The sequence below is a fragment of the Choloepus didactylus genome, chromosome X, assembly GCF_015220235.1.
Source record: "Choloepus didactylus isolate mChoDid1 chromosome X, mChoDid1.pri, whole genome shotgun sequence".
Lineage (NCBI taxonomy): Eukaryota > Metazoa > Chordata > Mammalia > Pilosa > Megalonychidae > Choloepus > Choloepus didactylus.
This window is the reverse complement of record NC_051334.1, coordinates 50,428,273-50,451,349: the sequence shown is the minus strand read 5'-3', so window position 1 is coordinate 50,451,349 and position 23,077 is coordinate 50,428,273. Positions and strand designations below refer to the sequence as shown.

Here is a 23,077-nt window from a genome sequence, read left to right as displayed (position 1 = left end):
TATCATTTGACTCCTTTAAGCAGTACCTTCCAGTGGTTCCCTGCCCGCCACCCATAGTTAGAACCACTGGTGCTCCCATCACAACTGACCTTGCCACCTCACTTCTCACTGCTTCTTCCCTCCAGCCTCAGTGGTTCTTATGGGGTGAGGCAGGGACAGACATTCCTTCATAAATCCAGCTCGTGTTTCCCAGCACGAGCCAGATATAGAGACCTCCTTCACATTCTCCCTTCTTTTCCTAGGAACTAGAAGAACTCACAGAGAGACCAGGGGTCAAGTCCTGTCAATACATGTCAGCTCAATTGTTCCTTCAACAAAGAGTTACTGAGCACCCACTATGTGCTCTGTGTTCTGGAAAATGCAGTTGTAAACAGCACAGAATGGTCCCACTCTCGGGTAGCTTACACCTGGGGGTGGTATGGGGAAAAAGATGATAACATAGTCAATAAATAATAATAATAGTGATAGCTGACATTTCTGCAACATTTACCATGTGCCAGGTGCTGTGTGACATGCCTTATGTTATTGATTAATTTAATCCTTGCAACAAGCCTATGAGGTAAGTGTTACTATTATTATCCCTATTTAACAGGTGAGGAAAACTGAGTCCCAGAGAATTTAGGTAATTTGTCCCAAGGTCACACAGCTAGTAAATGGCAGAGTAGAAATTCACATCTAAGCAGTTGGTTTCAGAATTTGTGCTAGTAACCCTACATGACAAAATAAAGTTTAATTATGGTGAGCACTAGGTAAGAAAGAAATTAACAGAGTGCTGTGATGGAGAAGACTGGAGTGTCTTCCAGGGATGCTACTTTAAAGGTGCCATCTGAGCAGATCCCTGAAGAATACAAAGAAGCCTGTCATGTGAAGAACTGGAGGAAAGGAGTAGTGTTCTGGGTAGAAAATATCCCAGACAATAAAATAAAAATTCCCCATGGGCTTCAGTATTCTCATCTGAAAATGGAGGGAATGAAATGGCTCTTCTTAAGAGTGCTGTCAGAACTGCAAGTCAGTTCAGCAGGGTCTGGCTTAGTTTTTGCATTTACACCCCTCCAAGGCCAAGGGCTAACAAATGGGGGAACTGTCAGCAGTGCTGACCCTAGAAATGCCCTGACAGCTGTCTGTGGGACTTGGGCTGAGACCCTCCACAGAAAACGGTTGGTAGTGGGGCTCTCTGTGGTGACTAGTAACTTCCAGAGGAGCCTGAGGTTGTGTCTGTGAGGTTGGGGGTGGGCAAGGGGAAATTTGTTCTCAGTGTCATCCTCTTTGACTCTGCTGCTTACCGGATGTGTAAATTTGAAGTTGTTCAACATCTCTTTGCCTCAGTGTCCTTATCTGTAAAATGTAGCTAAGTAGAGCACCTACCTTGTAGGATCGTCACGTGAATTATACGAATGAATAGGTGTAATGTTCATGTGCCAAGCACTATGTTTCAGTGAATATTGTTATGATTCTCTGCTTCTCTGTCATCTCCCTGTTCCCCTGCTCAGCTCTGCAGCCAGATGGAACAGCTCGAGCAAGAGAACCAGCAGCTAAAGGATGGGGCTGCCAGGGCAGGGGCTGCCCAAGCTGGGAGTCTTGTGGACGGGGAGCTGCTAAGACTGCAGGCGGAGAACACAGCTTTGCAGAAGAACGTGGCAGGTACATGGAGGTCCTCCCGGGGATGCAGAGACCGCAGGGCTTAAGTAGGACAAGGAAGTTGTATCCTCCCAGGGGAAGGGGAAGGACTGCAGAATCAGGCTTGGCCCTGCCAGTGTGTAACTTTGGACAAGTCATTTCACCTCTCTGAGCCGAAGCATCCTCACCTACAAAGTATGTATGGTCATGTCCACCACCTGACAGATTGTGGTAGAGATAAGAGGTTCTATCATTTTACATTTAGTTCAGTGCCTAGAACCAAGCAAGTATTAGAGATTAGCATATTGACCATTGAAAAGGAGATATTTGCTAAGTGGGGGAAGTGAATGAAGGAGCATTGGGAAAGATTCTCAGCCCAGGTTGTAGGTGGAGTCTGAGATGAAAGATTGGTAGGGTATGGGAGAGTCCCTGGTATGTGGACTTTTGGAGAGTAGCTGGGGTTTGTGGGGTGGTGGGTGGCAGTTTTAACTATGAGGGGGACTTTGTAGAATATGGGTGGGGATTAGGAGGTTATAGGAGGGATTCAGCTGTAAGTAGGGGTGGAACATGGTAAGCCTGACCCTGGAAGGCTGTGGGGCCTGGAGGATTAAGGATGAGGCTTGAGAAACCAGCTTGAGCTCATTTGATGGCAGACAGGATCCCAGCAGTTGGTAGGGCTTAACAGATTCATGAGAGGTGTGGACAGGGCTGAACTTTTGGATTGTAGGCAGGACATGGCTTGGGGTTATTTGGGGCAGTGTCTCTGCTACCCGAGGTGTCAAAGACCAGTTCTTCCTCTATTTGAGGCATGGCAAGACCACCTCATCCATCATATATCCCTGTCCTGTACACCAGCCCTGCAGGAACGCTATGGGAAAGAAGCCGGGAGGTCCCCAGCTGCCACTGAGGGTCAAGGAGACCCCCCAGGGGGCCCAGCCCCCACCATCCTGGCCCCCATACCATTGACAGAGGTGGAGCTGAAATGGGAGATGGAGAAAGAGGAAAAAAGATTGCTCTGGGAGCAGCTGCAAGGCTTGGAGGTGAATATGTGTCTTTTGGGCCTGGAGTCTTAGGGGGTAGGCAGAAGCCCTAGCCCTGCCTATGGTCCCATGGAGATGTCTGTGACATCACCGTCTCGTGGACTGATTAGGATGAGGGAGGCAGGAGGGCAGGGACCATCAGAGGCCTTACCACCACCTTGCTGACAGCAACCCCATCCTTCACCCTTCCCTGCAGAGCTCGAAGCAGGCCGAAACATCCAGGCTGCAGGAGGAACTTGCTAAGGTGGGGCTGCTGGGTTATTTCCCTGAGCTTTGCTCTACCCCACTCCCCACCTGCCGGGCATCCCCTGACAGTGCAGAAAGGGCCTAGTACCCCTTAAAAGTCTCAATTTTGTTATCTGTGAGATGGAGAGGCCCCCACTTCTGTCTCAGAGTTGCTTTCAGTATGGAATGGGCTAATGTGGTCCTACCATGTCTTGTTCATGGCAGGCCCCATCCTTTCCTTCTGTCTCCTCCCAGCTCTGCTTGTTCATGTGTTCATTTGTTCATTCATTCATTCCTTTATGTAAGCATTCATAGAATCCTGGCTCTTATCTTAGGAACTGGAGACCCAGTGGAGAGGCAGCAAGTCATGGCCCAGCTTTACAGGCCTCCCAGCCTAGTCATTTTATGACGTGGCCTTCAGTCAGTATTTTGGGGGTCATGAATAGCTGGGCTTTGGAACCTGAGGGATTGGGATGGAGATCATGTCATTGCCGCTGACCAGCTGTGTGACCAAATTGCTTAACCCTTCTGAGACTCAGTTTCCCCACTTGTAAACCAGTAGTACTCACTTCCCAGTGCTTTTTTGAGGACTCCATGAGGTAACATAGGTAAATTCTACCAGAGAGAACTTAGTAAGAAGTGTCTGAAGTTTATTTTTGTTTTGATTAATATTATTCTCACAGTTACCACATGTCTGTCCCCTTTCCCCCCACAGCTTTCTGAGAAACTGAAAAAGAAACAAGAAAGGTACATTTATTTTTTCCAGAGGTGAGGAAGTAGTTTGGGGGAACTAGAGAGTAGAGGACCTGTGGAACTGACCCATCTATGTCTTGTCTTTCTGTACCCAGTTTTTGCCATCTACAGACAGAGAAGGAGACACTCTTCAATGACAGCAGGTAACTGCCAGGGGTCATTTAGGCCAGTGTCTCTGCTACCTAAAGGATCAAAGACCAGTTCTTCCTCTATTCAAGGCATGGCAAGACCACCTCATCCATCATATGTCCCTGTCCTATTGATGGACAACAGGGACAGTGCCCAGCAGTGTAGGACAGTGTCACTGGTGCAGAGCTGAGAGAATGGCCCTCAAACTGTGTCCATTGCACCTACCCCCATCACTCTCAGGAATAAGATTGAGGAGTTACAGCAGCGGAAGGAAGCTGATCTCAAAGCCCAATTGGTTCAAACCCAGAAGCTACAACAGGAACTTGAGACTGCCAATCAGGTGCGGAGGGGCTGTGTTCTTAGATCCCTGGGATAAGGACAAGGGCTGGGAGGCTGGGAGGTCTGAGGTCCACAGAAGCTGTTAGGGAGTCAGATTTCCTGTCTTGGGAATATAGGTATTGAATGGGTCCTAGCTCCCTCACCCCCAGGAACAAGGAAAATGGGAACTGGGTAGCCCTGAGACTCTTTGGGAATATAATCCGCTTGAATCTGAGATCCCCAGGGGGTTAAGCAAGTAGGGGGCTGTGTGCCAGGAGTTTTGATGAATCTGAAACTACCAAGGATTGGAGACAGGATTCTGGATAAATCTGTGGTCACTGGGTAATGGGGACAGGAATTGGGGTAAGTCTGAAATCCCTGGAGGTTGGGTGACTTTGAGACCATTAGGAATTGGGGTGTTAATAAAGTCAACACTCCCAAAGTCTGGGGACATACGGCCAGGGGGTTACAAGACTCCCAAGAGTGGGACGACTGGGTCTGGAGGCTGAATGCATTTGAAATCCTCAGCATGTGGGAGCTGGTTTGTGTCTTGAGGCACCTAGGAACTGGGATCACGTGGGCTGCGTGGTCCTGAGAACCCTGGGGGCTGGGAACAAAAATTGATGAGTCTGAGACTTCCAGGGACTGGAACAAAATGTCTAGGTGGGTCTGAGGCTCCTGAGGGTTGGGGGTTGGATGAGTTTAAAGCCTCTAGGTTTCCTCCTAGAGGAAGTGAATCTGAGGTCCCTTGGAATGGGGGATATGGTGACTGTGGGCCTAAGGCCCCAAAGACCTGGGAACATGGGGGCTAGGTGAGCCTAAGACCCCTGGGGATCTGGGGAGAGAAGTCTGGGTAAAGCTGTAACCCCCGGGAGCTGGTGGTTTGCTGGGTCTGAAGATCCCTAGGGACAGGTGATAGGAATGATGGAGGGGAGGGAACAGTCTGAGACCTCCCCATGAACTCAAAACTAGGAGGTTGTATGAGTTTGAGACCTCTAAAATCTGGGACTGTGACTTTGGGTAGGTCTGAGATTCTTGGGAGCTAGGGGCATGGGGGTTGAGTGTGTCTAAGACCCCTGGGGGTTAGGATCAGGAGTTGGGGTGAATCTGAGGTCCCTGGAGGCTAATTGAATCTGCAATCCTTGGGGGCTGAACATGTCTGAGGATTCTGGGGGCTCCCATCTGGAATCTGGGTGAGTCTGAGGCCTCTTATGGATGGGGACTGGGGGAGTTAGAAACCCCAGGGGCTAGGACTAGGAACCTAGGCTGGGGCATAGGGGTTGAGTGTGTCTGAGACCCCAGGGGGTAATGACCTGGGGTCTGGGTGAGCCTGAGAGCTTTGATGGCTGGGTGGTCTGAGACCCTGAGGGACATGCAGTTAGGTGGTCAAAGAGGGAGTCTCTCTGGGTATTTCCACCTGAGGGGAGGCTGAGGTCTGGCGTGGGCTTGCCTGACCTCCTGATCCCTACAGACCTTGGCAGAGCTGAGAGATCAGAGGCAGGGGGAGCGTCTGGAGCATGCAGCAGCTCTGCGGGCCTTACAGGATCAGGTACTTTGTAGGGGGTGAGCTCAGGGAGGTGGAGGGTGGAAGGAGCCTGAGAGGGTGGTGTGTATCGGCAGACAAGGCCCCAGGGGTCCTGCTTCCCCCAGTCCTGGTTCTTGTGTGTGTGTGTGTGTGTGTGTGTGTGTGTGTGTCTCTCCTTTCTTTCTTGGCTGCGGGTAGGTCCTGTCCCCTTGTTCTGGGCCCGCTCCCACCTGTTGTGGGGGTGGGACCAGGTGTCCATCCAGAGTGCAGATGCGCAGGAACAAGTGGAAGGGCTTTTGGCTGAGAACAGTGCCTTGAGGACTAGTCTGGCTGCCTTGGAGCAGGTACAGGACACCTGGGAGCCCTCGCTGAACCCTCCCCAGTTCCCCCATCTCCCTCCACTTCTGGTTCACATTGGGGCAGGGTGGTCTGGATTCCATGCTCTTCTTCTGCCTCTGTTTCTGTTTCAGTTTCAGTTTCTCCTATCTGTTGACTTCCATCCCTCTTCTTTCTGAACACCCATCCCTCTTTCTCTTGAATTCTACTTTCTCTACAGTGAAGTGCATGAAGTGTACTAATCTTAAGTATGGCCCAATGAATCGTGTGTGTGTGTGCGTGTGTGTGTGTGTGTGTGTGTGTGTGTGTGTATGTCTCCCTTTAACCACCACCCAGACAGAACATTTTAAGCATCCCAGAAGTTTCCCTTATCTCAGTCAACACCCCCACCCAGAATTAGCCACTATTCTGACCTCTATCACCATAGATTAGTTTTGCTTGTTCTTTAACATCATGTAAATGGAATCATCCACCCTTTTGTGTCTGGCTTTTTTTTTAAACTGCAGCATTGTATCTGTGAGGTTTGTCCACATGTAGCACTGGCCTGTTCTTTTATCATTGTATAGGATTCCATTGTATGAATATACCATAATTTATCTGGCCCATGTTGATCTCTTTCTCACACCACTGTTCTCTCTGAAATTCCCTCTATCCCTCTCCTCTTTCCACTTCTCTCCTTACCTGCCTGGAAGTGGGAGGCCCACACCCTGTACCTGGTCCCTAGAGCCCCTTTCATTACACTGCCCATCACCACTGCTTTCTTCAGATCCAAACAGCAAAGACCCTAGAACTGAATACACTCCGGGAACAGACTACTGGACTGACAGCTGAGTTACAGCAGCGGCAGGCTGAGTATGAGGACCTCATGGGACAGAAAGATGACCTCAACTCCCAGCTCCAGGTGATACCTCTGGCCTTGGCCTGTCTTCTCTTAGTTCCCTAGTACTGGCTCAGTGGAGTCCCCCGAGAAGTACAGTAGGAAGACAGTAGAGTCAGGGGGTCCTAAGTTCCAGTCTGGCTCTCTATACTTATTAGCACCTGAGTATCCTAGGACAAGTCATTTCAATTCTGTGAGACTGAGTCTGTCCAATTAGTTAGGACATGCACCCCAATTCTATAATAGAAACAAAACTCATAATGGATTAAATAGGATAGAAGTTTAGTTCTTTCTCTTGTAAAAGTCCAGGTAGATTGTCCAGGGGTGGAATGATGGCTTTACAATCCTCAGTGACCCGGCTTCCTTCCACATTGCTGTTCTGCCACCTTCAACACAAGACTTCTATCTTGTCATTCAAGATGGTCACTCAAGCTTCCCCCAAATATATTTGCATTCCAGCTTGAGGGAAGGAGGAAAGGGGGAAGGGAACAGCATGCCCCTTTTCCTTAGGAGCATAAGCTAAGTTACACTCACCACTCCTGCATACAGGAATTAATCACACAGCCACCCCTAACTGCAAGGGAGGAAGGGAAATGTCAGCTAGACAGCCATGCACCCAACTCAAAAGTTCTCTTGCTAGGGAAGTAGAGTAGAATGAATACTGGAGAACAACTTCTCATCCACAAAATAGGGATAACAGCATCCACTTTACAAGGGTTAAGAGAGATGTTCTACCAGAAGTATCTTGGGTGCTCAACACCCCTGGGGGCTCTTTATCAAACCTGCCCCCTTTGTTGCTACATTAGGAGTCATTACGGGCCAATAGTCAACTGCTGGAACAACTTCAAGAAATAGGGCAGGAGAAGGAGCAGTTGAACCAAGAACTGCAGGAGGCTCGAAAGGTGGGGCAGCAGGGGTGTGGGAGTGGTGGGGTGGGGATTGGCCCGGTCCATGGGGATGTGGGGAGGTGATGTGGCCAAATCCTTGGGAATGGGGGGAAGGTGATGGGCCTTCTTTGGCATTGGGTTAGAAAATTGACTGCCATCTTCCTGCCCCAACTTTCTGGCCCCCAGAGTGCTGAGAAGCGGAAGGCCATGCTGGATGAGCTAGCAATGGAGACGCTGCAAGAGAAGTCACAGCACAAGGAAGAGCTGGGAGCAGTCCGACTCCGACATGAGAAGGAGGTGCTGGGGGTGCGTGCCCGCTACGAGCGTGAGCTGCGAGAGCTGCATGAAGATAAAAAGCGGCAAGAGGAGGAGCTCCGTGGGCAGATCCGTGAGGAGAAGGTGGGTGGGTAGATGATGATGACCTTCTTCCTCTAAAACCTGGGGATCACAGTGTTGCTGATGGTCCAGTGGATGGCATGTGTGAGGTCCTATGCTTGCCTGGCCCATGACTGTCTGCTCTTTCCCAGGCTCGAACACGGGAGCTGGAGACTCTCCAGCAGACAGTGGAAGAACTTCAAGCTCAGGTACATTCCATGGATGGAGCCAAGGGCTGGTTTGAACGGCGCTTGAAGGAAGCCGAGGTGAGTTGGTGGTGCCTGGTAAGGTGCAGAGGCTGGTGTGACATGCTAAACCAGAGGAGTAGGAGTGGTCAGATCCTAGAACTTTCTGAGACGTCCTGGGCTTGGGGGTATCCCTCCAGTCTTCCTGGCTCAACAGCAGCTCTCTGGAGGAGATCAGCAGATAGGCCAGTGTCAGGTGTGCAGGCTGCCCTGCCTTTGTGCGCATTTTAAAAGGCACCCCTTCCACCTGAAACTCGACTTCCACCTGTCAGAAAACTACTGTAATGTACTGATTTTGTTAGAACAAGAACATACTGCCATTTTCTGGAAAAATCTTGATAATACGTAAGAGGCAGTGCTGTGTAGCAATTAAGAGCATAGACTTTTTTTTTTTTTTACTTTAAAAGCAAAACAATTAATTGTAATCATTTATTGAAGAAAAAATAATACAGTGGAAGTCAAAAAGCTACATTTGTTATGCTCCATAAGGACAGAAGTTTACAGTTATTTTTGTATTTACACATTCATGACATAATATCACAACATTGAAGGCATCTTTAATTGCTACAGTGTTAGGCAATGAATAACACTTATGCAAATTAATCTGTTTTTTTCTAAATCTAAAATGACAGTATATTTTAGGAATCTATAAATACTTGAAACATATTTAGATTTTTAAAAAACATATTGCTTTCATATGTGCATCACAATTCTCTCTAATTCTCAAAAGTGTTATAGCACAAAAATTCTGTTTGTCACATAACAAACCACAAGGAGCTGTTATATGTAACCAAGCACCATTTTAGCTCAGCATTTTGATTTTCCGTGAAACTAAGAGTCTTCTAACATATGCAAAACCAAGTGGGTATTTAAAAGAACCATTCAAATAATTTCGGCCCTCCTTTTTTTTTTTTTTTTTAAAGAGCATAGACTCTTAACTCCCAGGGTTTGAATCCAGGCTGGGCCATGGACTAGCTGTATGACCTTGGGAAAGTTGTCTTACCTCTCTGTGGCCAATTTTCATCCTCAGTAAAAAGGGGATACAGTAATACCTACTGTCTAGGAATTAGGAGAGGATTATATAAAATGAGTTAATATATGTAAAACCCTTAGAGGATGATTTTTTTAAAAAATCATTTTATTCACACACCATACAGTCCATCCAAAGTGTACAATCAATGGTGCTTGTATAATCACAAAGTTGTGCATTCATCACCACAATCAATTTGAAAATATTCTCAATACTCCAAAAAGAAAAATCCTCTACCACTTATATCCCCCTATTATTGACACTCAGCATTGGTGTGGTACCTTTGTTACAGTTGATGAAAGAATATTACAATATTACTGTTAACTAGAGTCCACAATTTGTATTAGTGGTATTTTTCCCATATACCATCCTATTAATACCTTGTAATAGTGACATACATTTGTTCTAGTTCATGGAAGAACATTGTTATATTTGTACTATTAACCACAGTCATCATCCACAACAAGGTTCACTATGTTATACAGTCCCACATTTTATTCTCTACCTTTCCTTCTAGTGACATACATGACCCTAAACTTCCCCTTTCAACCACAATCACACCCGTAATTCAGCGCTGTTAATTACACTCAAAATTATGTGCTACCATCACCTCTATCCATTTCCAAACATGCAGTCAACCTTATTAAAAATTCTTGTGCCATTCATTTTTGCCCTTCAGTAGGAGGAAGCTTTCTATTCTGTTTTTATTTTGATCTTATTAACCTTTAAATTTAAAAAAAGTCAAGAATTAAAATTTCTGTATCTTTTCTCCAAGAAGATAAAAATTTCAGAATGCTTTTCCTTGCCCTTTTGCCACTACCCCTGTCCTCACTCCTCCACTGTACTATTTCCCAAATTTTGTTTTTAAAGATCTGAATCTAAAATTACAGACTCCTGTTTTTAAGTTTTTACATTATCCTTCTTTTATTTCAAAACATCCTTTTTAATGACTACATTAAACTCTACATGTGTTACATTTTAAAAATAGTTTTAGAGTTTTGTTTTTGTTTTTAATTAAATTCAGTTTTATTGAGATATATTCACATACCATACAGTCATCCATGGTGTACAATCAACTATTCATGGTGCCATCATATAGTTATGCATCCATCACTCCAATATATTTTTTTTTTTTTTTTGAGTTTTTAAAAGTTTTATTGATGTTTAATTGAAATATAATAAGCTGCACATATTTAAAGTGTACACTTGATGAGTTTTGACATAGGTATACACTGCGAAATTATCACCAAAATCAGGAAAGTAAACATACTCATTCTCTCCATGCTCCTCTCCTGTCCCCAGCCAACTGTTGATCTGCTTTCGGTCACTGTAGACTAGCTGCATTTTCTAGAATTTTATGTTAATGAAATCATACAGTGTGTACTCTTTTTTTTGTATGAATTCTTTTCACTTAGCATAATTATTTGAGATTCATCCATGTTATAGATCGTATCAATTGTTCATTTCTTTTTATTGCTTAATAGTATTCCATTGTATGGATATTCCACAGTTTATCCATTCATCTGGTACTACAAACTGCTGTGAACATTTGCATTTGTATAACAGTCTTTTTTTTTTTTTTTTTTTTTTTTTTAATCATCATTTTATTGAGATATATTCACATACCACGCAGTCATACAAAACAAATTGTAGTTTCGATTGTTTACAGTACCATTACATAGTTGTACATTCATCACCTAAATCAATCCCTGACACCTTCATTAGCACACACACAAAAATAACAAGAATAATAATTAGAGTGAAAAAGAGCAATTGAAGTAAAAAAGAACACTGGGTACCTTTGTCTGTTTGTTTCCTTCCCCTACTTTTCTACACATCCATCCATAAACTAGACAAAGTGGTGTTTGGTCCTTATGGCTTTCCCAATCCCATTGTCACCCCTCATAAGCTACATTTTTATACAACTGTCTTCGAGATTCATGGGTTCTGGGTTGTAGTTTGATAGTTTCAGGTATCCACCACCAGCTACCCCAATTCTTTAGAACCTAAAAAGGGTTGTCTAAAGTGTGCATAAGAGTGCCCACCAGAGTGACCTCTCGGCTCCTTTTGGAATCTCTCTGCCACTGAAGCTTATTTCATTTCCTTTCACATCCCCCTTTTGGTCAAGAAGATGTTCTCCGTCCCACGGTGCCAGGTCTACATTCCTCCCTGGGAGTCATATTCCACGTTGCCAGGGAGATTCACTTCCCTGGGTGTCTGATCCCACGTAGGGGGGAGGGCAGTGATTTCACCTTTCAAGTTGGCTTAGCCAGAGAGAGAGGGCCACATCTGAGCAACAAAGAGGCATTCAGGAGGAGACTCTTAGGCACAAATACAGGGAGGCCTAGCCTCTCCTTTGCAGCAACCGTCTTCCCAAGGGTAAAACTTATGGTAGAGGGCTCAACCCATCAAACCACCAGTCCCCCATGTCTGTGGTCATGTTAGCAACCATGGAGGTGGGGTAGGCGAATACCCCTGCATTCTCCACAGGCTCCTCAAGGGGGCACTACATCTTTTTTTTTTTTTTTTTTTTTTTTTTTTTTTTTTTAACTTTCCCTTCTTTTTTCAAATCACCTGTATGAAAAAAAAAGTTAAAAAGAAAACAAACATACAATAAAAGAGCATTTCAAAGAGACCATAGCAAGGGAGTAAGAAAAAGACAACTAACCTAAGATAACTGCTTAACTTCCAACATGTTCCTACTTTACCCCAAGAAAGTTACATAATATAGCAACATTTCAGTGAACTTGTTCCTACTACAACCATCAGAAATTAACAGACAATAGTCATTTCTGGGCATCCCCAGAACGTTAAATAGCTTATCTGTTCTTCCTGGATTATTGTTCCCCCTTCCTTAATTGCTCTCTACTGCTAGTTCCCCTACATTCTACATTATAAACCATTTGTTTTACATTTTTCAAAGTTCACATTAGTGGTAGCATATAATATTTCTCTTTTTGTGCCTGGCTTATTTCGCTCAGCATTATGTCTTCAAGGTTCATCCATGTTGTCATATGTTTCACCAGATCGTTCCTTCTTACTGCCGCGTAGTATTCCATCGTGTGTATATACCACATTTTATTTATCCACTCATCTGTTGAAGGACATTTGGGTTGTTTCCATCTCTTGGCAATTGTGAATAATGCTGCTATGAACATTGGCGTGCAGATATCTGTTCGTGTCACTGCTTTCCGATCTTCCGGGTATATACCGAGGAGTGCAATCGCTGGATCGAATGGTAGCTCTATATCTAGTTTTCTAAGGAACTGCCAGACTGACTTCCAGAGTGGCTGAACCATTATACAGTCCCACCAACAATGAATAAGAGTTCCAATTTCTCCACATCCCCTCCAGCATTTGTAGTTTCCTGTTTGTTTAATGGCAGCCATTCTAACCGGTGTTAGATGGTATCTCATTGTGGTCTTAATTTGCATCTCTCTAATAGCTAGTGAAGCTGAACATTTTTTCATGTGTTTCTTGGTCATTTGTATTTCCTCTTCAGAGAACTGTCTTTTCATATCTTTTGCCCATTTTATAATTGGGCTGTCTGTACTATTGTCATTGAGTTGTAGGATTTCTTTGTATATGCAAGATATCAGTCTTTTGTCAGATACATGGTTTCCAAAAATTTTTTCCCATTGAGTTGGCTGCCTCTTTACCTTTTTGAGAAATTCCTTTGAGGTGCAGAAAGCTTCTAAGCTTGAGGAGTTCCCATTTATCTATTTTCTCTTTTGTTGCTTATGCTTTGGGTGTAAAGTCTAGGAAGTGGCCTCCTAATACAAGGTCTTGAAGATGTTTTCCTACATTATCTTCTAGGAGTTTTATGGTACTTTCTTTTATATTGAGATCTTTGGTCCATTTTGAGTTAATTTTTGTGTAGGGGGTGAGGTAGGGGTCCTCTTTCATTCTTTTGGATATGGATATCCAACTCTCCCAGCCCCATTTGTTGAAAAGACCATTATGGCTCAGTTCGGTGACTTTGGGGGCCTTATCAAAGATCAGTCGGCCATAGATCTGAGGGTCTATCTCTGAATTCTCAATTCGATTCCATTGATCTATATGTCTATCTTTGTGCCAGTACCATGCTGTCTTGGCAACTGTGGCTTTATAATAAGCTTCAAAGTCAGGGAGTGTAAGTCCTCCCACTTCGTTTTTCTTTTTTAGAGTGTCTTTAGCAATTCGAGGCATCTTCCCTTTCCAAATAAATTTGATAACTAGCTTTTCCAAGTCTGCAAAGTAGGTTGTTGGAATTTTGATTGGGATTGCATTGAATCTGTAGATGAGTTTGGGTAGAATTGACATCTTAATGACATTTAGCCTTCCTATCCATGAACATGGAATATTTTTCCATCTTTTAAGGTCCCCTTCTATTTCTTTTAGTAGAGTTATGTAGTTTTCTTTGTATAGGTCTTTTACATCTTTGGTTAAGTTGATTCCTAGGTACTTGATTTTTTTAGTTGCTATTGAAAATGGTATCTTTTTCTTGAGTGTCTCTTCAGTTTGTTCATTTCTAGCATATAGAAACATTACTGACTTATGTGCATTAATCTTGTATCCCGCTACTTTGCTAAATTTGTTTATTAGCTCTAGTAGGTGTATCGTTGATTTCTCAGGGTTTTCTAGATATAAGATCATATCATCTGCAAACAATGACAGTTTTACTTCTTCTTTTCCAATTTGGATGCCTTTTATTTCTTTGTCTTGCCGGATTGCCCTGGCTAGCACTTCCAGCACAATGTTGAATAACAGTGGTGACAGCGGGCATCCTTGTCTTGTTCCTGATCTTAGAGGGAGGGCTTTCAGTCTCTCACCATTGAGTACTATGCTGGCTGTGGGTTTTTCATATATGCTCTTTATCATGTTGAGGAAGTTTCCTTCAATTCCTACCTTTTGAAGTGTTTTTATCAAAAAGGGATGTTGGATTTTGTCAAATGCTTTTTCAGCATCTATTGAGATGATCAATTGATTTTTTCCTTTCGAGTTTTTAATGTGTTGTAATACATTGATTGTTTTTCTGATGTTGAACCATCCTTGCATGCCTGGAATGAACCCCACTTGGTCATGGTGTATGATTTTTTTAATGTGTCTTTGGATTCGATTTGCAAGTATTTTGTTGAGGATTTTTGCATCTATATTCATTAGGGAGATTGGCCGGTAGTTTTCCTTTTTTGTAGCATCTTTGCCTGGTTTTGGTATTAGATTGATGTTAGCTTCATAAAATGAGTTAGGTAGTGTTCCATTTTTTTCAATGTTTTGAAAGAGTTTGAGTAAGATTGGTGTCAGTTCTTTCTGGAAAGTTTGGTAGAATTCCCCTGTGAAGCCATCAGGCCCTGGGCATTTATTTGTGGGAAGATTTTTGATGACTGATTGGATCTCTTTGCTTGTGATGGGTTGGTTGAGGTCTTCTATTTCTTCTCTGGTCAGTCTAGGTTGTTCATATGTTTCCAGGAAATTGTCCATTTCTTCTACATTATCCAGTTTGTTGCCATACAGTTGTTCATAATATCCTCTTATAATTTTTTTAATTTCTTCAGGATCTGCAGTTATGTCACCTTTTTCATTCATTATTTTGTTTATATGGGTCTTCTCTCTTTTTGATTTTGTCAGTCTAGCTAGGGGCTTGTCAATCTTGTTGATCTTCTCAAAGAACCAACTTTTGGTGATATTTATCCTCTCTATTGTTTTTTTGTTCTCTATGTCATTTATTTCTGCTTTAATCCTTGTTATTTCTTTTCTTGTACTTGGTTTAGGATTGGTTTGCTGTTCATTTTCTAGCTTCTTCAGTTGATCCATTAGTTCTTTGATTTTGGCTCTTTCTTCCTTTTTAATATATGCGTTTAGTGCTATAAATTTCCCCCTTAGCACTGCTTTTGCTGCATCCCATAGGTTTTGGTATGTTGTGTTCTCATTTTCATTCGTCTCTATATATTTAGCAATTTCTCTTGCTATTTCTTCTTTAACCCACTGATTGTTTAGGAGTGTGTTGTTTAACCTCCAGGTATTTGTGAATTTTCTAAGTCTCTGATGGTTATTGACTTCTAATTGTATTCCATTGTGGTCAGAGAATGTGCTTTGAATAATTTCAATCTTTTTAAATTTATTGAGGCTTGTTTTATGTCCCAGCATATGATCTATTCTGGAGAAAGTTCCGTGAGCACTAGAAAAGTATGTGTATCCGGGTGATTTGGGATGTAATGTCCTGTAGATGTCTGTTAAATCTAATTCATTTATCAGATTGTTTAGGTTTTCAATTTCCTTATTGGTCTTCTGTCTGGTTGATCTATCTATAGGAGAGAGTGATGTGTTGAAGTCTCCCACAATTATTGTGGAAACATCAATTGCTTCCTTTAGTTTTGCCAATGTTTCTCTCATGTATTTTGTGGCACCTTGATTGGGTGCATAGACATTTACGATTGTTATTTCTTCTTGCTGAATTGCCCCTTTTATTAGTATGTAGTGGCCTTCTTTGTCTCTCAAAACATCCCTGCATTTGAAGTCTATTTTATCTGAGATTAATATTGCTACACCTGCTTTCTTTTGGCTGTAGCTTGCATGAAATATTTTTTTCCATCCTTTCACTTTCATTTCTTTGTGTCCCTGTGTCTAAGATGAGTCTCTTGTATGCAACATATTGATGGTTCATTTTTTTTGATCCATTCTGCGAATCTATATCTTTTAATTGGGGAGTTTAATCCATTTACATTCAACGTTAAAACCGTGAAGGCATTTCTTGAATCGGCCATCTTATCCTTTGGATTATGTTTGCCATATTTTTCCCTCTCTCTATTAATATCCTTTATTGTACCCATACCGAATCTCTTTAGTACTGAACCTTTCTCCAAGTCTCTCTGTCCTGTCTTTGTTTCTCTGTCTGTAGGGCTCCCTTTAGTATCTCCAGTAGGGCAGGTCTCTTGTTAGCAAATTCTCTCAGCATTTCTTTGTCTGTGAAAAATTTAAGCTCTCCCTCAAATTTGAAGGAGAGCTTTGCTGGATAAAGTATTCTTGGCTGGAAATTCCTCTCTCTCAGAATTTTAAATATATCGTGCCATTGCCTTCTCGCCTCCATGGTGGCTGCTGAGTAGTCACTACTTAGTCTTATGCTGTTTCCTTTGTATGTGGTGAATTGCTTTTCTCTTGCTGCTTTCAGAACTTGCTCCTTCTCTTCTATGTTTGACAGTGTGATCAGTATATGTCTCGGAGTGGGTTTTTTTGGATTTATTCTATTTGGAGTTCGCTGAGCATTTATGATTTGTGTATTTATGTTGTTTAGAAGATTTGGGAAGTTTTCCCCAACAATTTCTTTGAATACTCTTCCTAGACCTTTACCCTTTTCTTCCCCTTCTGGGACACCAATGAGTCTTATATTCGGACGCTTCATATTATCTATCATATCCCTGAGGTCCATTTCGAGTTTTTCAATTTTTTTCCCCATTCTTTCTTTTATGCTTTCATTTTCCATTCTGTCATCTTCCAGGTCACTGATTCGTTGTTCAACTTCCTCTAGTCTTGTACTATGAGTGTCCAGAATCTTTTTAATTTGGTCAACAGTTTCTTTAATTTCCATAAGATCATCCATTTTTTTATTTAGTCTTGCAATGTCTTCTTTATGCTCTTCTAGGGTCTTCTTGATTTCCTTCATATCCCGTACTAGGGTCTCATTGTTCATCTTTAGTTCTTTGAGTAGCTGCTCTAGGTGTGTCTCTTCTGGTCTTTTGATTTGGGTGCTTGGGCTTGGGTTATCCATATCGTCTGGTTTTTTCATATGCTTTATAATTTTCTGTTGTTTTTGGCCTCGTGGCATTTGCTGTCCTTGATAGGGTTCTTTTAGGGTTTGTAGACCAGTTGAAGTCCTTATCTCTAATTTATCAGATCTACAGCTTCGTGGAGTACACTTTCTCTAACTAACCAGCAGGTGGCGTCCACGAGCCACCTGTTCTCCACAAGCCAGATCTCCCCTGCTTAGCCTTTTTGGTGAGTGGGGGAGTGAGTCTTGTGGGGCCCAATTGGTGTCCCAAGCTTGCGTGTGTAGTTGGTGTTGCCTGCCCTGTATGTGGGGCGTGTTTCTGGGCAGTCGGGGAGGGGGGGTGGCCCTAACAATCAAATCTCCCTGATGATCCTAGAGTTTTAAAGCTACTGCAATAGTCTAATCCTTCAGTTCAGTCCTGCCACAGTTTGTCTCTGCCACTGACCCACAAGTCTTTGGTATTGGCGTATGGCTCCTGAGACTTGCAAGTGGGCCCCTCTTCCAGGCTGTGCACCCCGGGTCCTCTGTTGAGGGATGACTGTGCTATGTCACAGGTGAGTGCCGTCCCCCCAGGGCAGTTCTGGGCTGCTGGGCTGTGTTGGGAGGCTCCCAGTCTGCTCAAATGATGGCTGAATGGGGCTCTGTTAATTCACACTGCTCCCCCTTCCCAGCTCTGGGACATTCAGCTGAGGTTGCAGGGAAGGCTAATGTCCACGCCCAGTTTTGTGGTGTGTGCCTGTTATTTGAAGCACTTCCGTCACACTGGGTTGTCTGGGGCAGCTCTGGGCTATGGGGCTGGCGATGGGCAGGAGTGTTTCCTGTCCACCAGGATGGTGGCTGTGAGCGGACACCCCCCTTTTCTTGGGAAGTTGTGTTGTTTAGTGAATTTTCTCAGCCACTGGATTATTGCCTTTTGTCTCAGAGCTCTCTTATTTCTGCTCTTGACTTGACGTGCCCAAATTTCAATTCTTTGAAGCTTTCTGTATTGAGCTTCTTAGAGTAATTGTTTTAGAAAAAGCAAAAAGGATTTAAAAAAAAAAAAAAAAAAAAAAAAAACGGCCCACCGCAGAGATCTAATGGGTTATTGAAATGCTAATAGACAAAGCAACCAGGGCCATTAAGGAAAGGTGCCCTGGGCAGAGAGATCAGCCTTGCTTCGGGATTTGCATATGCGCCTCAAGGCCTGATCTCCGCCCTTCCCCTTTCTGTGTTCACCAGAACTCCAAAAATCCTCTGCTTTTACTTTGGAGCTTCTCGTGTTGTTTTCCTTCTATGCCCGTCTCCTCTCTGCTGGGCTGGCTGCTCTCAGAGTCTCTGGTGTCTGGCCTCAGTCTATCTATGGTTGGAGTTTGAATCAGTAGAATGAGTTTCCGTTGGGAGCAGCCACTGCAATTCTCCCTTCTCCTTCCTGGAGCTGACAGCCCCTCCTCCCCCGGGACTGAGCCTGGCAGGGAGGGGCGCGGGTCCCCTGGCCGCAAAAACTTACAGATTTCGCTGATCTCAGCAGTTCCACGTTTTCATGAGTGTTGTATGAAGTATGCCCAAAGACAGATTGCTCTGTGGTGTCCAGTCCACGCAGTTCCTGGCTTTTTACCTACTTTCCTGGAGGAGTAACTAAAACATACAGCTCACCAGTCTGCCATCTTGCCCCGCCCTCCTTCCAATATATTTTTGAACATTTTCCTTACGTCAGAAAAAATCAGAGTAAGAATAAAAAATTAAAAAAAAGTAAAAAAGAACATCCAAACCATCCACCCCTACATGTGTTACATTTTAAGTCAAATGTAAATGCAAATCTATGTCTTGGGTGTGAAGGGCACAGCCTTAGATGTGACAACTTCTGTGAACTGCCTAAGGGCACATAGTATTCCCTGCAGGAGTTTTTTTTCTGCATACCTGTGGCTCTCTCTGCAGCCACCCCCACCTCACTCCTAACTGGGCAGGATATCTTCTGGGAGGCTGTAGCCAGACCTGGGACTTGTCTTACAGGAATCTCTGCAGCAGCAGCAACTGGAACAAGAGGAAGCCGTCAAGCAGTGTCAGGAGCAGCACCTGGCTGAGCTGAAGGTGCCTACTGTGGATGGGGTTCTTCTCTGGGGAGTGGTGAGCCCTAATGGGGGTGGGAGGTGGGGGCGTGGTTGGTGCAGAGGTTTTTCCCAAGCTGAGGGCTAAGCTGCCCTCTGCTTTGTAGGGCAAGGAGGAGGAGCTACAGAGTGTGCGCGATCAGCTCCAGCAGGCCAAGGAGGAGCGGGACTGCCACCTGAAGACCATCAGCAACCTGAAGCAGGTCAGTGGTTCCTCCATGGTCCCCAAACACCCCTGGGCCTCAGTGGGCAGTAAGCGGGCAGCAAGGGAACGGACTGTATGCGACCATTCCAGCACCCGCCAGCCATGCTTTCTCTGTCCCACAGGAGGTGAAAGACACAGTGGATGGACAACGTATCCTGGAGAAGAAAGGCAGTGCTGCAGTAAGATGGGGAGGTGCCCAAGCATGGCCCCCTGGATGGCCTGCAGCCCCGCCCGCCCCCACCATGGGGCCGCTGGGCCTCAGCCGCCATCTCTCCCCCTGTTCCTCCACAGCTCAAGGACCTCAAGCGACAGCTGCATCTGGAGCGGAAACGGGCAGACAAGCTGCAGGAGCGGCTGCAGGACATCCTCACCAACAGCAAGAGCCGCTCAGGTAAGGGAGCAGGGCAGGCAGGGGAGATTTAGGCACAGGGAAGGCAGAGCTTGGGCCTGAAGGCCAGAGGTCCTTCCTCTACCTCACTCTGTTAGGCTCTTCTGTCCTTTGTTTTGAACTCTCGAATCTGGTCTTCTACCTTTTCTCTGCATCTGTCATTTTCTCTTCTGTTTCTCTTTCTGCATTATCTGTTTTCTTCTGTGTCTCTGTTTCCTTTTTGCTGTGTCTCTTCTGTTTCTGTCTTTCACTGCCTCTGTTTATCTTGTCTTGTTTCTGTCTGTATCTTCTGTCTGTCTGTCTGTTTCTGTCTCTTTTTTTTTTCTATAAATATTGACTGAGCCCCCCCTTTCAAGTCCAGGGTCCCTGATGTGAAGCCTCCTGAGTCCCTGCCCTCTAGGAGCTCCCGCTCTAGCTAGGGAGCAAGGCTTGCAAACAGGCAGTGGTGCTTTAATTACGCAGCTAATGCAATCCATGTTATTTCTGCCACTTAAGGCAGAAGACACACAAAAGACTTGAGTTGCTTTGGCCTTTTTTTTAGAAGAGGATGGCCTATAAATACATTTTAATAAATAAATAAAATGCAGTGGTCGCTCTGGTGCATCTCCTGCATCGCAGACTCAGAGAAGTGTGTCCCTTGTCAGCCCCCCCCCCCCCAACTCAGGGCACCAACTCAGCCATCCTGCCTTTTCTGGACATTCCTTACGGTGTGGTCTCAACCCCTTCCCTGATACCTGGAACCAGATGCGAGAGCAGCAGCACAAGCTCAGTGCCCATGTTTTAAGTGATGTGGCAAAATGGATGTATCACCAAATCAATTTCTTTCCAAGGCACTCAGTCTCCTGAAGTAACCTCTCCTCAGTAAAGGAAGATTGTTTTGGTTTCTGTTTTGTTACAGGTTAGTGTAAACATCACCAAACAGCTTAGAATCGTGTACTCAGCTCCTTGTCTGTTAGGTTAAATTCAGATTTAAGTGCTTGGTTCTGAGAGTCTTTCTCTAGTTTTTGTCTCTGATTCATGTCTTCCTCCAGGGTCTCTGTCTTTCTCTGTCTCTCTGGATTTTTCTCTCTGCATGTGGGTGTGTACCTTTGCTGTCTCCAGCTGTCTGTTTTCCTTTCTCTGTACCCCGACTCTGAGTAGGTCACGTTTTGCTCCTGGCAGCCACATCTCCATCTTTCTTTTCTCTCTCTTTCTTTCTCTCTCTCTCTCTCTCTCTCTCTCTCTCTCTCTCTCTCTCCCCCTCTCTCCCTCTCCCTCCACCCCCCTCTCTGTCTCCATCTCCATCTCCATCTCCATCTCCACCTCCATCTCCGTCAAATCTATTTCTGACTCTTTCTGCCTGTCACTGCCCTGGGACCATAGAGGTTCAGGGCTCAGGTTTCTGTTCCTCACGCTCAGGCCTCGAGGAGCTGGTTCTCTCAGAGATGAACTCTCCAAGCCGGACCCAGACGGGGGACAGCAGTAGCATCTCCTCTTTCAGCTACCGTGAGATCTTGCGGGAGAAGGAGAGCTCAGCCGTTCCAGCCAGGGTAAGGGGCAGGGGAGATCCTACAGCTCCAGTTTCTCCTACCCAAATTCTAGGACCCTCTGTTCTCCTCCACCATCTCCTACTCGGGGCCCAGCACATACATTTTTTTGTCAAGTTCTCCCCAGTCTCACCAACTTGGATTCAGATTGCTAAATCGGGAATGGGCAAATCGTTCTCTCTCTCTGACCCACTCTTTCGTCATCTGCGGGCTAATTCCACCTTTCCTGACACCATAAAGTATGTGGCTCATAGTAGGTATACAGTCCATGTAAAAGTTCCCTTTTTACTGCTTATAACTATCATTTACTGTTATGGTCATCTATAATGCCAGCTTCTGTGCCAGCCACATTTATTTGGAAATAATTTTTATTATTCCATAAGTAGAAAATTAAATTTTTGTAGAAAATTAAAAAAGAAAAACACAGACAAGCAAAGATTTTGTTTTTTAATTTTAATCCCATTTTCACCATCCAGAGCTCACCACTGTAAATCCTTAGTTCACATCCCTCAAGTTCCCCCCCCCTCTTTGTGTGTGTGTGTGAATACATATTTTACTTAAATGAGATCATAAGTAACCTTTTGTTCAACTGGTCCCTACCTTCCCAATTTGGTAAATTGTCATCTCATCTAATACTTGACCTTAATCAAATTTTTCTAGTTGGCCCCAGATTATAGCTGTTTTCATGAAAACCAGCATTCCATTTCAGAGCACACATTGCATCTGGTTGTTTTATGTCAGTTCAGTCAATTTTTCATTGAATGTGGTCTCTTCTTTCATGACACCAATTTGTTGACGAGATCAGGCCAGTTGACCGGCAGAAAATCCCACCTTTTGGATTTTCCTACTTGCTTCCTTGTGGTATCATTTAGCTCATTCCTCTCTCCCCTAGTTTTCCTCTCAGCTGAAAATTTGATTTCATTTTCTACAGGATCTCTTCATCCTCTCAACAATGCTATGAGTTTCAGAGCCCACCCTCTCTGCACCCCACCTCCAGCTGGGTTCTCCTTCTCAGCCCCTCACTCCTCTCTGGGGCAGGCAGGGCTGAGCCTGGGGCTGACCTTCCCTCCTCTTCCCTGCAGTCCTTGTCTAGCAGCCCTCAGGCCCAGCCGCCTTGGCCAGCAGAGCTGTCGAATGAGGAAGTGGCTGAGCTCTTTCAGCGACTGGCAGAGACCCAGCAGGAGAAGTGGATGCTGGAAGAGAAGGTGCTGTGCTGACTGCCCCACTTGGAGTGTCCTGGTGGGTGGGGGGTGGGGGGGGTTGTGACGGGCCCCTCCTCAGGTGCAAACATATGTAGTTGAGGGGTCTGAGATGGGCTGGGCCATCTGCAGGTGAAGCATCTGGAGGTGAGCAGTGCCTCCATGGCAGAGGACCTCTGCCGGAAGAGCGCTATCATTGAGACCTACGTCATGGACAGCCGGATTGGTCAGTGTCCCTCTCCCTGATCCCCCGCCCCAGCCTGGCCCTCTCACCTGCCTGCCCCTCTCCATTGTTCTGTGCTGCGGGTTCTCTCCTCTCCTCTTGCAACTCAGTAGTTACTGACAAGGGGGAGAGTGAGGAAGGGCTGCAAATCTGTCTCTGTCCTCTGTCTCTTTATCTTGGTGTCCCTCTCCTCTGGGTCCACCTCTCCCTCTCTCTCACTCTCCCTTCTCTTTCTCTCTGTTCTCTCTTTACCGTGGCATCTCTTTCCTCTCTGTGTCTCTGTTCTCTCTCCACTCTCCATTCTCTGTGTGTATCTCTGTATCCCTCTCCTTCTTGTCTCTTTTCCCTGTG

General features: G+C 44.8%; 1 protein-coding gene across 4 annotated transcripts in view; it reads left to right on the top strand.

Moving 5' to 3' along the window:
- GRIPAP1 (GRIP1 associated protein 1) overlaps positions 1 to 23,077 on the top strand; it is a 30,876-nt gene that overhangs the window by 5,701 nt on the left and 2,098 nt on the right. Inside the window, exons 6-24 of one of the 4 annotated variants that reach the window (XM_037821784.1) lie at positions 1,491 to 1,641; positions 2,473 to 2,657; positions 2,854 to 2,901; positions 3,598 to 3,629; positions 3,731 to 3,778; positions 4,005 to 4,104; positions 5,554 to 5,631; positions 5,859 to 5,951; positions 6,710 to 6,844; positions 7,627 to 7,722; positions 7,894 to 8,106; positions 8,235 to 8,348; positions 19,091 to 19,168; positions 19,293 to 19,388; positions 19,513 to 19,569; positions 19,682 to 19,781; positions 21,177 to 21,307; positions 22,387 to 22,509; positions 22,636 to 22,729. In XM_037821784.1, the coding sequence (XP_037677712.1) occupies positions 1,491 to 1,641; positions 2,473 to 2,657; positions 2,854 to 2,901; positions 3,598 to 3,629; positions 3,731 to 3,778; positions 4,005 to 4,104; positions 5,554 to 5,631; positions 5,859 to 5,951; positions 6,710 to 6,844; positions 7,627 to 7,722; positions 7,894 to 8,106; positions 8,235 to 8,348; positions 19,091 to 19,168; positions 19,293 to 19,388; positions 19,513 to 19,569; positions 19,682 to 19,781; positions 21,177 to 21,307; positions 22,387 to 22,509; positions 22,636 to 22,729 (1,972 nt within the window). The remainder of the gene's footprint in view (positions 1 to 1,490; positions 1,642 to 2,472; positions 2,658 to 2,853; positions 2,902 to 3,597; positions 3,630 to 3,730; positions 3,779 to 4,004; positions 4,105 to 5,553; positions 5,632 to 5,858; positions 5,952 to 6,709; positions 6,845 to 7,626; positions 7,723 to 7,893; positions 8,107 to 8,234; positions 8,349 to 19,090; positions 19,169 to 19,292; positions 19,389 to 19,512; positions 19,570 to 19,681; positions 19,782 to 21,176; positions 21,308 to 22,386; positions 22,510 to 22,635; positions 22,730 to 23,077) is intronic. The other 3 variants (XM_037821786.1, XM_037821787.1, XM_037821788.1) reach the window with 3 other exon arrangements.